At 38.1% G+C, this 17,084-nt stretch overlaps 1 protein-coding gene across 1 annotated transcript; it reads right to left on the bottom strand.

Moving 5' to 3' along the window:
* Positions 1 to 263: 263 nt before the first annotated feature.
* On the bottom strand, positions 264 to 14,224 carry cblc (Cbl proto-oncogene C, E3 ubiquitin protein ligase). Its single transcript, XM_053326531.1, has 13 exons — positions 13,518 to 14,224; positions 7,911 to 8,057; positions 7,640 to 7,796; positions 6,872 to 6,993; positions 6,493 to 6,630; positions 6,319 to 6,406; positions 6,029 to 6,160; positions 3,705 to 3,884; positions 2,742 to 2,894; positions 2,465 to 2,517; positions 1,371 to 1,454; positions 964 to 1,019; positions 264 to 754 (listed from the first exon to the last, which is right to left on the bottom strand). The coding sequence occupies exons 1-13, from the start codon at positions 13,892 to 13,894 to the stop codon at positions 621 to 623; spliced, it is 1,821 nt and encodes a 606-aa protein (XP_053182506.1). The 5' UTR covers positions 13,895 to 14,224; the 3' UTR covers positions 264 to 620.
* Positions 14,225 to 17,084: the final 2,860 nt, after the last annotated feature.

The raw sequence follows: 17,084 nt of genomic DNA, 5'->3' as shown, positions 1-17,084 counted from the left end.
TAGATATTCAACTTTCATTTGTCTGTTTATATGTTCATGTCCACAATGGGAGAAAGATAAAACACATTTTAAAAAGTATGTATCAGTTACAGGTTTATTAGTTTGCTTCTAGTACCATATATGGACCTGTATTTACCCATTTAACAAAGCATTGACAGCATTGTTGTAAAGTATTGGTTAAATGGTGAGGCAGCTTTCTTCTTCTATTTCACATATTCACTTCAAATATATAAAGCCCCCCCCGCCCCCCGCCCCCCATTTGTCCACATAATTTCTGTGAATCCTCATTCACATATGAAGCATTTCATTGATTTATATTAGTGCATAGAGGCTCAGCAAAGGCTTTAATTATAATTATAAGAAGACAGTGTGAGAGACTATGAATCAGTACTGAATCTACTGGTGAGATAATAACAGACTGAAACAGTGAATAGTAGGAGGCCTCAGTGGGCAATTCGTCTGTCAGTCCCACCCACTCATCTCAATTTCATAGTCAGCAGTGCAGCAGGTCATTTACAGTACACCAACATCTATTTTTACATTCACTGAAGGCTGATTTCTTTAGGTATTTTTTCACTTTATATTTAAAAAGTCTTTAGATTCCAGATGTTATTTTTCTGTCAGGACGACATTGTTCTCGTCATCTCTCCAAGGCCACTTTTCTCCTTTCGGGGCCCTGGTCTCCTTTCTTCTCTCTCCTTATGTTTTCTTTTCTGTTTGACCGGGCTGGGAGGTCCAAGCCAAGCTGCTCCTCCTACATTCACACACAAAAAGGTCAAAATCTAATGAGGTGTCTAAGTAGTCTTGAGTCTTAACTTTGCCAGAGCGGAGTGATTTGAAGCTTTAAAGCTAAATCTTGAATAATTTAAGCACACTAACATGCTATACATGTTAGGGGATCTAATTTAATTAGTTTTCATTCTGTATGCATGACACCAGATTAAAGTACATGTCATCACTTACTGTTGGCACCCATCTGGGAAGAAGAAGGAGGCCTTGCTTCAGTGAGGTACTCAGTACTGTTTAAAGCACACACAAAAAACACAAAATGGAAACAAAGGCCAATTCATTAATTAATTTTGTTTATTTATTTATGTATCATCTCATAATAAAACAGCTGCTGAGTAATAATAGATATAGTAAAGAACTTATGAGTAAAAGAGATGAAAAAAAATAGAGATGTGATTACTTGGATATGGCATAATATTAAAATAGTACAGTTATATAGTGACTACAATAGTTGCTATATAAAAGTCCCACTGTTTGTCTGTGCAAAATGTTTACTGATGTTGCCTGGTTACTGCCCCCCATACTTGTACATTGAAAATTGTTTATTGATGTGAGTCTCCGTGGAGACAGCTGTCAATCACCTGTGGGAGAATGGGCGTGACAGAGGGGGTCTCAGGCCACCATAGTTCTCCTCCTCACTGCTGTGTGAGCCTTCATCCTCGCACCTAGAATTCACACATCACAGCAGATGATAATCAAATTAGAAATTAAACAATAGAAATCATTTAATAAACAATGACAAAAACATAGAAACACTTATAAGACGAGTAACCCTAACCCTAATCCAATTTGGCATTATAACAATATTTTAAGATTAATGGCACCTACAAACTTTGAGATTCATCAATCTTGTAAGTTTATTGCAAGTCACACTGTGCAACATGGACCTAATAAACTTGGGTATGACATCAAGTTTGATATATGCAGACTGTTTAATGATCACACCTTCTGAATCATAGTATTCAGTAGGTGTGAAAGAAAGAAAACTTTGTCAGCCATCTGTACCATTATAGTGGTAAAGAATGAAACTTCTTGGCATAGTCATAATAATAGCTGGAGGACAAATCACACAAACCAGCTAAATGATCTATTGGTTGGATAGTAGATGTAGGTTGCAGTAGATGCAGTTAAGTTATCTTTGGTTGCAACACCATGACAACAGCTATCTTTGAACCTCTCTCATAGTGCAACATAGGACCACCGTTTAGGAGCCATGACCAAAGACATCACCACGTCTCTTTCACGCTGGTCATCTTTCGCCTGGGACAAGATCACACAGTGTATCCCCAGCTTAGGAGAGTCTGCCAGTAAACACATTTAGGGCTCATATCACTCACTTAGCTTCAGAGATGTCAAATCCTTGGCTAGAATCTGGACAAATTTGACTGTGATCCAGTAATCTGAGTGATAAAAAGAAAACCCTAAATCGAGATAATCTGCAAAATCTTTCATATGCTGAATCTTTGAACAGTTGTTTGGAGTTTTTAACATAGGTTTAAAACTTGGTGGAAATGTCATCTTTCAGTTCCCTTATACAAAGTTGGAACTGAATATACCAGGTGTCTGCAAACTAAAATCAAAGATTCACTTTGTACAGCATCAGTTGCAGGGGAATCAGTTCTCTGTGCACAGTGATCCGTCTCCTTTACTACTCTGCTGTAAAATAGTGTCTCACCTGTTCCTGTTTGCCTGTTTGTGACTTCTGTGTTTTTCACTCTCACTGTGAGCCTGCAGAAGACAGAGAACTTGTAACAAAGATATTGCAGGCATTAAGCAATCACACATATTCATTTTACAGTTGATGAGTCTCTGTAATACCATGGATGACGTAACATTCCTCAGACTTTTAGTGTCTGCGAGCACTGAAGAAAATTAGCACATCACATCATCAGGCTGTCAAGGTGTAACACAGCAGCAATATGCAATTAGCTTGAGTGTCTGTGGGAACTTACATGACGGGAGTGGGAGAGTTTGGCTCGTGTCTTGGTTTCTGATGTCAGGTGTTGGCTGAAGGGAGATGGACAGCGTGGGTTTGTGCTGTGTTTAGGGGGCAGAGGTGGAACGCTGAGGTGGGAGCTGGGAACCTGGGTATCCAAACTTGAAAACTGTTGGTATTAGAGAGACAGAAAATGAAGAAGGTGGCCAAAGATGTCTTCTTCATAGGTGTACATTCCTTTAAAATGACAGAGGATGACTACAAAGAGGGATGAGGATGCATGTAGTAAACAAGGTTACCAGATATGAAATGATTCCTGTTAAATTGCTGAACTACAAGTGTGTACTTCTAGACTGAAAGGGTTGCAAGAGTCTACAGCCATATAAGCAGCTCTTTGAAGCTATACTGAGGCTGATAGGAATGTCATTACTGTTGCAGGTATTTAGTCATATACAAAACAACAGGATCAATTGCAATCTTTAGGACAATTGGAAATTTAACCGTAATTATATAAATGTTGCTTCTTATTCCGTCACTTGTATGTTTGACCTTCAGTGTGCAGAATGATGACTGAGTTTGACACTATAGGCTGATTTCACATTCAACTGCTGAAAGTTTCTATAGTCTCTCTACACTGACAATGGATTTTTCAGTAGGGGCATTTTGTGTCCAGCAGTTAAGCAAGAATATCTGCACATAGTGTAGATTTTGGATTTTTCAACGAGGAAGAATGAGTAGATGTAATTTTAAGGATTTTCAACAAGGTAACCGAACATTTTACTCAAAACCTATTGAAATATTTCACTGAATAAATAATCACCAACTATATTAGGATTCTCCTGCGGGGTATTAAAACAAAATTTCATGTCAATTCCTTCAATAGTTGTTAGGATATTTCAGTCTAGACCACGGTAGATGACTGACCGACATTGCCATGACTAGAGCACAAATGGGTATCCACAGAAATGTGTCCACTAACCTTCCTCAGAGCAGCCATTTCTTTTACCACAATCTCAATGTCCTCATGGTCGTCTTCCTCATCAGCCTCATCCACCTCCTCATCCCATTGGCTGCCGCCTGGAAGGTAGGGCTCGATGAGGATGGACTCTGTTCCTCGGATGTCGCAACGACAATATGGGCAGGTGTGGCCAGCTGACTTCTGCTGGATAGTGATCAATGACAGGTTAGAGAGTAATGGAAACACTAAACAATACATGAATGTAAAGGTGCAGTATCACATTTCACTTGCGAGCAGCTTGATGTCTTTTGAACTGTAAGTAGTGGAACGTGTTGGACTTAAAAAAAAAGGGGCCACCAGTTTTTTTGAAAGATAAAGGAGGTGGAAAATACCATGTTCAACAGACATTGTAGATTGTGGTTTTCCACAAATGAAAACCTGAATGAAACCTAGTTGTACTGTTGATGAAGGCGAATCGAGGTAACTACTTTTTCTTTCATTGCACTAGGGTTGCACTAAGGTTTTTTGACTCTCACCAAATGCATTTTCTGTGACAACTGATCTTTACAGATGCTGTTTGTTTGTGTTGCTGTCACGATTTTTCCAATTGCTCCCCTACCTACATTATTAACTATTTTGCAGTTTTTTAAACCATTTTCAGTTTGTTTACAGCTAGAATTTGGACAGCCATTATTTGGCATCTTTCAAACACTATTACTTGCCTCACAGTGCCTTGACAATCATGTTATAAATGGAGTGATAGTCTGACTTTTATTCAAGCGGTTGCATGCTGCTATTTGGTGTTCAACTGCAAACGTGTATGTGAGTCCTTTGAAATTGTGGTTTAGTTTCTTCAAAGTTTAACTGCTTGTTTGTTTCTTTGCACTGATGAAGGTCAGTGTATTGCATATTACTGGTGAAGAAGAGTTTAACTTGGCCAGCTTCAAGACTAGAGTATAACTTTTCCATTGTGGTCTGACGTCCACAAAGCATTTGTAACTTTCTTTGCATGTCTGTCGCTCAGTCACACTCTCTCTCTCAACGTGTGTGTCTGATACAGTTGGAGGAGGATGTGAGCATAAGCTCACACAGGAAGTCCACAACCAAATGTCAGGACATGCTGCTGTGCATCTTTGCAAAGACTTAAAAACCTCCACAATAGATGGGAGGCTACTGTCTGTCCGACTGAAATAAGCTGCAGCAGAAGGTAAAGTTGTAACACATCAGCAGCAGTTTTAATTCTCACTAAATGTCGACAATGTCACTCTTGGTTTAGAAAACTCATATAGAAACTTTGTGATAGTGACTTTCCTTCCTCTGTCTTGTATTAAGCATTTATATTCCCCCATCTGCCATGTTACACTTGTCAGTGCGCATACTGATTTTGTCGTGACTTGGCAAGTCTTGGCTGTTTGTCATTGATATTAAGGGATAATTTCACAGCCTGTTTGATTTTGAGCCACTGAACCACACTTTGTGCTTCTGTTTTCCACCAAGCGATTAAACTACACTATATGCTCATGCAAAGAATTGTTTTAAGTGTAATGTAAGAGTGCAGTCCACAGCTGCTTCAGTGGAACTGGAACATTTATACATTTGTACATCTGTACGTTCATTTCACTGAGGCTGAGTGATGCAATCTGACTTCACTGCAAAAATGAGATGTGGGATATACAACTACTACAAATATTTTTATGAATGTGGTGTAGTAGCCAAAATTGACACTGAATAGGAATAAATGTTTATAGAAATGAATAGATACCTAACGTATTATGTATTTCTGTGAGCATAGTTGTTTGATTCATTCAGCATCAGTTACTGGTACTGCTCAAGTGGTTTTTACACTATTTTCTCTATTCAACAATTCTACATTTCAAGATAATGTTGTATTTAAAGAGCATCCTCAAGAGAATACAAGCTTGTATCTTTAGACATGTGATTTGTACGCCCTGTCACAGCCCAACCAAATATTAACTTTGTTCATCTAAAAGTGGCCAAAAGTCAACTGGTGTCACGTCCACATGATTTGTTAAACAAAGAGAATATTTTTGGCGTCAACCTCAGACCACATTTAAATAACCTGCACTGTAACAGTATGATAGGGCTACAACCATCAACCAAACCAGGGAAGTGCTGATTTCAGGCTGGCCTGCAAAAATAAGACTAGCTTAGCCAACCCTGACTGTTTCACACCACTGAACACATGACAACTGTTACAGTAACAAAGTGTCCTGACTTAACATATTAGTATTGAGCATGAGGAAGCTGAACATTAGCATACAGTTTGAAGTAAATGTGGATATATTGTACAATAAGCTGTGAGTGAGTGGATGGGCGATTCATACCTGCCAGCCTGTGAGGCAGTGTCGGCACAGGAGATGCCCACAAGGCTGAATACGAGTGTCCTTATCCCTCTCTGCACAGATCTTACACAGTTGGAAGGTGCTGCCGATGTCACAGTAAAGCTCATACTGCTCCTGTTGGGTGTTACAGTGGTGGTGGTAGTCAGAGAGACAAGACAGGAAATGATAAGAGAATATCTGAGGTGATCTGTATTTTGTCTTTGTACAGCTTCAGCCTGATGCTGGCTGTCCACTGTAAAATTGATAAAGAAGTGGAAAGTGCATTGGCTTACTTCTGTAACCCTGACTTTGCCCCTCTGGGCTGGTTCACACAAGCTCATCAGGTCAGGGTTCACATCACGGCCATCTGGGTACAAGTAGCTACAGGCACAGAAGCACAGTGCTTAGAGAAAACACACAAACAAAGGAAAAATACAGAAGAAACGTGTGTGTGTGTTTGTCCTAACCAGCCCTCCTTGAATCCCTCAATGAGCGCCTGGTAGAGAGGTATATTCTGAGGGATGGTCTGGACGATACCACCTTCAATGGTCACGTGGCCAATAGCCCACTGGCCCATTCTTGTGCAGCTCAGACGGAAGATATAACTGAGAGTGACAGAGAGAAAATCAACATTGAAATAAATCCAGAGACACTAAAGTAAACCAATAAGGCACTTCAGCACTACCCTGGAAACAAGGGTCATTGTTTCTCTAAACACTAGCAGTGCTTTGGTCTATATTTGGAGCGATGTGGTTCTATGTTCAAGGGTCATATCAGTTAAGCATGTTCAGCTTTGCTTTTCTGAGAAATGAGTCAGTAAGAGTTCGTAACTGTGCTCGTCCTCACCTCCCTGGTCTGTGTAAGTAGTGTTCCAAACGAGCTACAACCTGGTCGTAGGTGAGGAAGGCCATGTAGCCTGGATGAGTCACTGCTAGCTGGTTCCAGTTCCTAATAAGTGACTTCCACGGCTAAAAAAAAAAAAGAGGTAGAAGAGGAGAGACTCAGGATGTGAATTCATCTTCATCATTTTTTATTACTAAAGGAATAATTTGACATGTTGGGAAATTTTCGCTTTTCTCAAAATATGAAGCTACAGCCATTTTTGAGTTAGCTTTGCTTAGCATAACAACTGGAAACAGTTAGCTTGGCTTTGCATGAAGGTGGTTTTCTATCAACTTGTACATTGTTTGTTATCAGTGCAAGAGCTGAAGTCTAAACCAACTAAAATCTGTGGTGGAGGTAATGTGTGATATGACAAATGATTTCTTAGTCAGGCAAAGTATCTCATAGTCAGTGAGTCTTGCAGCCAAAAAATAGCCAAACCCATTATATATTTTTTGTTTTTACATGGATTAAAGCAAAGAGATAATTATTGAGTTTTTAGGGGTGCAAATAGGGGGATTTTGTTGTAGCCTATCAGACAGGCAAGCTGTTTCCCCCTGTTTCAAGTCTTTATGCTAAGTATCTGTTGGCTTTGGCTTCATATTTAACCTGCAGATATGAGTGGCGTCAATCTTCTTATCTAACTCTTGAAAAGACAACGAATAACTGTATTTCCCAAAGTGTTGAGCTAATCCTTGAGTCCATTGATTGTACTGGACATGTTCATCTTACCTGAAACAGTCTTGTGAAGATGTCAAACTCAAACACAGAGATGTGGTCATTACATGTGAGATCTAAAGTTGACTTCAGAGCCATGGATTCCATTCCTTCCTCAAATGCATGCACTCTCTGCAGCTGCTCTTTAAAACGACTCCACTGTACAATACATCTGTCAGAAAACAGTAGAGTTAGGGTTAATATGGAAACACATAAAACAGCAGACAAAATCAAAAAAAAAAAAATGCACACAATATTCTGTATCATAAACATTTCACAAACTCACTTGTTGCCAAATGAATGCCTCCAAAAGTCCTCAGCCTCTGTCTTAGTCACCCTGTAGGCATCACCCTGAAAGGATCCCCCTGGAAACATGGCCTTCAGTTCCCAGAGCATGTGACTGAATAGCAAGGACAACTTGGTCAAGTTCCTCCTGAGAATGAGAAGCACAGCAGACTTTCAGTCGTGTTCTCGGAAATAAATGTTAACATTTGCTCTTTTATCATTTTAGCTTTTGGTCACTGGTAATCTTGCGTGCTGCATTTATAAAATAATTTGAAAATTAATTAATTATGCAATGCTTGCATCTTGATGTATTTTTTCTTGAAGCTTTAACTCTATGTAGTAGGCGACCGCTATCTTGGAGCGCAGGTGTTGAAACTTTACAAACCGAATTCACAACACGACATTGTATTATACTTTGTTCCACTGCATGTCCAAAGCATTGCTGATACATTGCTTAGACACACACACACACACACACACACACACACACACACACACACACAACCACACACACACACACAACCACACACACACACACACACACACACACACACACACACACACACACACACACACACACACACACACACAATAGGTAGTCCAGCTACAGTAGCAAACAGGATGCTCTCTGCCGCGTTCTTGTTTGGTAATCACCACAAAATGTTCCAGTGGCCAGTGTGTCACTTCAGGCCTTCTTCTACCTTTTTTTCCTTTTTTTTTCTTAAACCAGTCTTAACACTCTTTCGAGGGTCTTTTATGAATTCAATTTTTGTTTAAACTTTTTAATAGTTGTTTTTTGTTTTGTTTTCTTCACAATTCTCAACTATGTATTCACTCTTTAAAGAAATTATTCTCGTGTCTCTCTACTTGTATGCAGCTTGGCACAACAGCTGATTTCACACCCACAATGAATTAAAACTACTAACACACTAAATTCCCATCCCATATAAATTTTATTCTAGTATATGGTATATAAAATAATACTGCAATATGCTTCCATACACAAGCTACAGTAATCCTACTATTACAATATATAGTATAATGCAGTTATGATTACGTATCCTCTAACAGTCAAGTGACTTCTGGCATCTGATGCATCTCTGGAAATCTCCTGCAGCTCTGTCCAGGCATTCAAGCATTCATTAAAGGCACATTTGATCATGTGGATGTTGGCTGTTTCGTTTCCACCTCAATGAGGAAAAGATGCGTTGATGTTTGGTGGTGTGTGATGGTGTTGAGTAGCAAAGATGAAGGTGGGAGGAAGTGTGTAAGCCGCATTGCTGCCCTTGGTATAAAGATAGCGGTAAAGTTGATAGTAAATGTAGAATACATAGAGTATTTACTATACAGTAAACATACCAGTGCAATCTGGTTTTGGGAAAATGCTTGTTATATACAGTAGTGATGCATTACCTTTTATTGTAATACTCCTGTATTGAGTAGTTGTCATTTAAGTGTATAATTGTTGCATATCAGTCTTCAGCTTTACCAGCTTTATGTACCTGAAGAAGTTTTATAAAGTATATTGTTCACTTCAAAAACTTTTATCTCAATAAATGCAGAGATCCTGTAAGTGGTGGATATGGATTTGCAAATTCTTTACATAACATTTTATTTAATGAAATATAATATAATGGCTGCACCTGCTTTAGACCACTTTCATAAACTCTTTCATTCATCAGCTCACTTTCATAAACTCTAGTGAAAGCCGTCTATTTTCGGACATATTAGGTACAATGTGATAATCCGCTATTACCTCAAAACCTCAATGCCTGAAACTTAGAGCCACCTATATGTGACCATTACTGTACATGCAACGCTATTGCTTATAACTTGCATCCTAAAATCCACTGATATTCCAGTGAGATATATCACTGCAGTTTGTGTAGCAGCTACATGGTGAGCAGCTTATGGTAATGATATTAAAAGTTGATCAAATATTTACCAGTGACAAATTTAAATCCCACTTTAATGGCTGGAGGACACAAACTGTTTTCTTAAATGAAAAGCAGAAGAGGAGTATAAGTACATTTATTGTAGTACAAATTTAAGGTACTTTGCTTGAGTGATATAGTTTTATCCATTTTATTGTTTTTACTCCTTGTTCCTTTCTTGTGCCGTACGTCACATGATCTTGTGCAATATTATTCTGGGCAATATTCTACATTTTGAAGCACTTTTTGTGACTTTGTGGTGTCGTGTATGTTTTCGGCGCTTAGTATGTTGTATATGTGCAGCTGCACCTGGCACTCTTAGCCCAAGACAAATTTCCTTTTGGACAATAAAGTTAATCTAATCTAAAATCTAATCTTATCATCTATATCAGTGGCTCCACAACAAATTGATTAATTGACTAATGTTTCCAGCTCTACTGATAATACTTCAGTAACATTCTCAATGCAGAACTTTTACTCGCATTTGAGTATTGTTACAGGGTGACACTGCTGCTTTAGTAAAGAATCAAAATGCAAATTTCCACAAATAATGGAAAATATGTAACAATTTCATCTGTAAAAGAAACATAAATAAACATTAACTGATAGATATACTTGTGTTTTTGACGTTGTTTCCATTCTCCTATTTTTGAGTTGCACATTCACATGTGGTGTTTCTTACTTTTGGTCAAAGTCATCCAAGTGTCACAGACAGTAATTGTCAAGCCGCTGAACCCTCCATTGACTGTTTCTGTCACCTTCACCATCAGTTGCATCTCACTTCTGTTTTTAGCTTCACATAAGAGCCAGACAGAAATTCCTCTAACTGAAGGCTAACCATTATTTAACCACATTCACTGTTTTACTGTAAACAGAATCATGTACTGGTCAATGTAAATACAAATATAGACTCGTGAGTACACACATCTCACTGGCCTGAGTCTGCGGGATATCAAGCGACAACAACAGGACATTGTAGAGGAACAAATGAAGACAAAAAAGGATATCTACACTGATATAAACAATTTGGCCTGACATCTAAGCCACATTACACATAACACTGGGTGAATTTGCCACATGACTGCCCATGCATACAAAGCTGTGGTGAGAGAGACATCTGTTTTCTGGTGTTAACAAGAATCGTGTTAATTTTGTGAACACGGCAGAATAAATCTTTAAATATGCAGTCTGCAGTTTCGCCCGAGAGTAGACCTTTGATAAAAACAGATGTCTTTAACACATTGAATGTATGTTGTTGTACAGAGCATGAGACGTAGGAAGAATAAAATATAAAGCAGTCGTGAGCAATGCAACATTAATACCGCAATATAAGAATATAACTTAATTGAATAAGTAATTAATTGAATTGCTCAACACAATGTATCTACTGTTATTTGTTACAGTACTTAGTTCAGGTTTTCTCGTTTTATATACAACTTGTAAAAGAAAAACTATTGATTTGAGGGTTTATTCAGAGCAATCATTTGAAACCCGGAGTTGACAAAATGATATGATCACTTCGCACCATTACGATTTTCCTGGAATTAGATAAATAGATTATTATTATGTTTATTGTGTTTACAAGGACAACTGAACAAATCTGCTTTATGCTTCATTCAACAGTAGAACATCCTATGATGGTGCGTCATATAAACCTGTGTCTCCAATATAGCAACACTTTAACCAATAGTACTCCAGCGACGGGCATCTTATCAACGTTATTTAGTTAATTGCTTTATTGAAGCTCATCTAAAAGATACTTAGAGGAATAGTTGCACAATTATTACTGAAGGTTTAAAGGGAGGATTGATACCACTCTCATGTCTCTGGGGGAGGACTAAATCTCATCTCTTGCGGATTTGGAACCTTTTTGATTTTTTTTGTTTTTGTTTGCTATTTTTTGTTGTTGTTATTTTTTTTGCTATTATTATTTTTTATTTTCTTCTTGTTTACTATTACTACAATTTTGTTTTTGTCTTCATCGTAAGTTTGTATGGTCTACCTTTTTAGTTATGTCGCTTATTTTCTTATATAGTTTCATATATATGTCTCTCTTTGTCAAAATTTGACTTATTTAGCTTTTTGTGATTTTAAATTGTTTGTAGTTCAGTATTTTAATACTTGTTTTATTGTTGCTCGTGAACTCTGAAAATTAGCGATCACTTTACGGAAACTGATGGGGATCCGAACAAAGAATAAAGAAAAGAAGTTATTTAAAAAAAAGAAGATTCAAACCTCAGTTAAAGACTTTCTGCTCAGATGAATGCAGTTGAAACATTAGCTGCGCCTTATTACAATAAAGGCTTTACTTATAACTATGCTTCAAATCTTATCCTGCCTGTGTTTGGTACAGAGTCAGGATCCATTTGCAGTGAATACAGCAGAGCAGTTGTGTTCTCGTCCAGTCCTGTATTTAGGCCACATGCAGGTTAGGAGACACAGTCAAATAAAAGCAGAAGGTATAATCTAGCTCAAGGATTTTGCTTTACCCTGTGGATAAAGCTGTATAGACACAAACCAAGGAAAGTCTGTTATTTTTGCCTACTTTCCCCACATTAGCATCACAAAGATGGAAGTTTGGCCCTTTTTCCACCCACATCATTAGTAGTCCTAACAGGAGCGGGGGAAGCAGCCCAAACTCCAAATAACAAAAAGTGTATTAGTCTCTGTTTAGCAGTCCCAAAATATGCACTTTAGCCAAACACCAAATTAAACAATTTTTTTTTCTCTAGGGAATGATAGAATGATGTCTATTTTTGACTTATGGGAAAGTTATTTTATTTTAGTGGAGCTTCTATACATAGGCTTAAAACCGTTTAGCTTATTTAATTTAGTGCTCGTGGAGGGGTCGAAGCCTCTGAAGTTTTAAGTTACGACTTTGTTTTAAGTCAAGCAAATATTTACTGAACATGACCAGCACCATTCCCATGACACTGCATGGATGCAGATTAGATGGATGTGTAGCTTCTCTCTCACACAATTTGCCTTAGTGAAGGTCAGGCTACAAAGAGTAGTCTGTCTGGAGAAGGGTCATGTTTTCGGTTTGAGAACATGGTCTGGTTGATCAAATGCTGGAGAGAAAATGGCGCCTGCACTATAAACCTAAAAACCTGTTTGAATGAGTCTGATTTAGTTCACACAAGTGAACAAAAGTGAAAATGAAAAAAATTCAAAAACAACCCAAAAAAGTATAAACTATTATTTTAGATTATTCTCAGACCACACTGTGTTCAGTTTTTATTGAAACTAGAGAGGAAAGTTATTTTTTGACTATACCAGTAAGATATGTTACCTTTCTTTTTTTTTTAAATATACAGTTTTAATGCTACAAACACCAGAACGTCACCAGAAACTAGGGCAAATTAAACCAAAAAGATTTGAGGTCATTGAAAAAAATGTTTCATGTAATTTGGGTGAACCAACCCTTTAAAAATAGTCTTACCCCAAAATGAGATGCATGTGACAGTATGTGACTCTTGTGAAAGGATCGATAGTATTTAAAAACATATTATTAATTATTTTTATTGAGGACTGAATCATTAATGAATAAATGGATGAAGGATTTCAATCAATATATTTAAAATATTTAAAAATGACAAGTACTGCATTTTGTAATAAAACACTAAAAAACATGTGTTTCTTGTGTACATGGATGTCAGCCGCAGGTCTCTTACCTGTGACTTGATGTCTCTTCAAATATCTTCTCCCTCCCCTCTTTAAACAGCAACATGGCCCTCTCAGTCTTATCCAGCAGGTTTCTCAAATGGAGCCTCAGGTACTTGGCCTCCTCTGCGTGGGGCAGCTGGCTGCTTGCTGCCCTAGTACCTCGGTAGGGCTCCCAAACCTGCGTTAGCAGTACTGACGTCTCAGACACCAGATCTGGAATGTATGGTGGACTGTTCCTTAGGCCCAGCCGGGGGTTAGTGCACAGCAGATGGAGCTTATCCAGTCTTCTGAGGGCCTTTTCCACCAGCCGCCGATCTGCACTGGTAGGAGGCTGGGAGCTAGATTTCAGGTTGTTGGGGGCTCCTGAACCTGCTGCCGCCATCATTTCACTAGTATGTGTTTGAAACGGATATGGACCAAAGACTCCCTTAAATGTCAGTGAATATGTGTTGGGGGAGTGTCAATAAATAATAGAGGTACTGCTGTGCCTACTGAGGTGTGACAGTTCAATTTTTTGAATATGTTTGAATTTCAATGAGCAGAAAGTAGCTATTGACACTGGTTCAAGTTTTCGAGTGTTTAGGCTGGAATTGATTGTCCTTACAGTGGTTTTTGTGAGTTCTCAGCTTCATCTGAAAAGCACACATCCTAGCCTCTCAAACTGCATCCATTTTTAATCCATACATTAATAATCCAACAGCATGATGGACAATGAATGAACAATGGACAGCATGTCAAATACAGCATCTCAAAAAATTGCACTCAATGCTGAGCATTTCCTCCCAAAACAGCAACAGCTGTCCAGTCGTAGCTTCTCACTTCTCTGACAGATCTTCAGAAAAATACAAAACGTTGTTACATATAATGGCTGATTAAAAAAAAAAACAACAAAAAAAACTAGATACACAGCTACAGACAATAGCAACAATTTAACACAATGAGCCAAGCATAACAAAGACTGAGCTGATAATAAAGGAAGGGAGGGTTTGACACTGACACTTTCAACTTTTTCAACTTTTACCACCCCACTCCCTTTAGTAGCAATTCTCCAAAACACTTTTAACACTTCTCATGGCCAGAATCTTGCCCTCTATATAGCACAATAGTCTGCTTACCATTATTCCATCAGTCCTACATTCTCAGGGTAACCAGAGCTGAGACTTCTACTCACAGCACAGCGGAAACACGTTTTTGTCTTTGCCTGAAATGTTTCTTCTCTTTTGTCTCGCTTTCTTGATGTCACCCTTTTCCTCTCTCTCTTTCTTTCTTTCTCTCTCTCTCTTTTCTTAGTACACTGTGATTGGTTTCCTGGTTGCAGCCAGGCAAACAGGTTTGTTTTCTTTGCTCTAGTGCGCAACAGGCAGGCAAGCACTGAGTGAGTGAGTGAGGGAGAGAGAGAGAGAGAGAGAGAGAGAGAGAGAGAGAGAGAGAGAGAGAGAGAGAGAGAGAAATGGGAGGGAGGAAGTCAGAGAGGTATGAGCTCAAAGCTAAATATTGACTAAGAATGAAAGTGGTGCATAAGACTTGGAGTGTGTGTGTGTGTGCAGGTAAAAATTTTGCAATGGCTTCCTCAGCTAGAATATAAAATTGGGTTACAAAAGTGAAAGAAACTGAATCATCATCATCATCATCATCATCACCTGACCTCTAGCAGCGAACATTGCTTTCTGTGTAATTTTTTAAAAAATGGCGAGAATATGACATGATTTTTAGTTATTTCTCTCTATTTTCCTATTGGCTCTAGGGATAAATTGCCATGACATTGTGTCACTAGCAGGTCAAAATGTCCACTCATACTGTGAAACATCTTAACATCTACTTAATGGATTGGTACAAACATTAATGTTTCCCAAATCATAAATCAGACTGACTTCAGTGATCCTCTGACTTTTTGTTAACCACCAGCAGCAATATTTATGATTATGAGTGAAGTGCTTCCACAGCTACAACTTTGTGTTTATTAGCATGAATGTTAGTTCAAAAAAAAAGAGGGGAAAAATGAGTTGATTTAATTCCATACATTATTTTGTATGTACATGAATTTTACAAAGCATCTATTTTGTTTTGGAATGAGAGGAGTTGCTGCTCTGTTATCTGTCCAATCATCTATCCCATGTAGGTATTTGATGTGACTAAGATGCTACTTTATTGGGTCCATCTGTGCAATCAAACACAATTCAATGCAACAGCTCTGCCATAAATTCTACATTTACAAAGCTTCTACCTTTAGTACCCTAGTTTTGGATTACATTTTCAGAAAGGTGATTACAAAACACTCCATGTTGGTCATTAATTCTCCTTCATGTGTATTATGCAGGTCATGGGTGGTGGTGGTGGTGTACAGGAGTGTTACATTTAAAAAACGTTCCTAATATTTTGACCCCCTCATGTATCGCGCTGCTTGAAAGTTTGTGAGCCCTAACCTAAAATGTGATCAGTTTTGTAGTCCTAAAACTAGATAAAAAGAACCCAATCAAACAAATGACACACAAACATTAACCCTTACATACTGTTCAAAGTCTAATCTAAGTATCTGACTCATTTTTTTTTTACATTTGAGGGAATAAAAAACACCTTAAAAACGTCCCTTTCATTCATTTGATGACTTCGAGGAAATATTTCAACTTTCTAAAAATGTGTTTGTGCAGCAGCTACACATTTTTGTTGAGTGTTTATTAAAAAAAAAATTTAGAAACCACCATTCAACAAAAAGTATAAAACCTAAAGATTACATTCTATCTGCTCTCTGAAAACCTTATTAAGGATTAATCCCAAATTTATGAATAACTGATTAGGTGTTCATGAATGATTTGTGATTCCAAAATCCAAATGTATAGAGACTAATATGAGGGAATACTGTGAAATGACTGAATATGAAAAGTATGTAAGGGTTAAACTTATACATAAAATTATCTTATCTTATATATTTGTGTGAGGCAAAAGTATGTGAATCCTTCTGTTCAGTAATTGGTGTGACCCTCTTTCACAGCAATCATTTCAACCAAATTCTGGTAACTGTTTATCAGCCCTGCACATTGACTTTGGAGGAATTTCAGCCCATTCCTCCTACAGAGCAGTCTGAATTTGGGAATGTTGGTAGATTTCTCCGCATGAACTACCCTATTCTGGTCTTTCCAGTATTTTCATAGGATTAAGGTCAAGACTTGGCCATTCCAAAACATTACCTTTTCTGCTCTAACCATATTTGGTAGAGCAACTCTTTATGTTTGTTGTCTTTCTGCATGACACACTTTCTGTCTGAGCTTCAGTTCACAGACAGACACTTGGACATTTTTCTGTAGAATTTGTTGGTACAACTCAGAACTCATAGCTCCATCAATGATTGGAAACCACCCTGGACTAGAGGCAGCAAAGCATGCCCAAACCATGATACTGCCACCACCATGTTTAACAGATGGGATAAGGTTCTTATGTTTGAATATGTTTGCTCATTGCCAAACGACACGCTTCTCATTCAAGCTGAACAGTGTGATTTTGGTCTCATCCATCCACAGAACATTTTTCCATCAGCACTCTGGCTTATTCATGTGTTCTTGAGCAAACTCTAGACAGCA

The sequence above is a fragment of the Scomber japonicus genome, chromosome 10 (assembly GCF_027409825.1).
Source record: "Scomber japonicus isolate fScoJap1 chromosome 10, fScoJap1.pri, whole genome shotgun sequence".
NCBI classification, from domain to species: Eukaryota; Metazoa; Chordata; class Actinopteri; order Scombriformes; family Scombridae; genus Scomber; species Scomber japonicus.
This window is presented reverse-complemented; position numbering and strand designations above follow the sequence as displayed.

Excerpts from the sequence above, each read along its gene's own strand:
- cblc (XM_053326531.1), bottom strand. The coding sequence starts at position 13,894 with ATGATGGCGGCAGCAGGTTCAGGAGCCCCCAACAACCTGAAATCTAGC. Across the intron at positions 3,885-6,028 it reads ACTGCCTCACAGGCTGGCAG|AAGTCAGCTGGCCACACCTG; the intron begins GTATGAATCGCC and ends ACTATCCAGCAG. Across the intron at positions 755-963 it reads TTCCCAGATGGGTGCCAACA|GAGGAGCAGCTTGGCTTGGA; the intron begins GTAAGTGATGAC and ends GTGTGAATGTAG.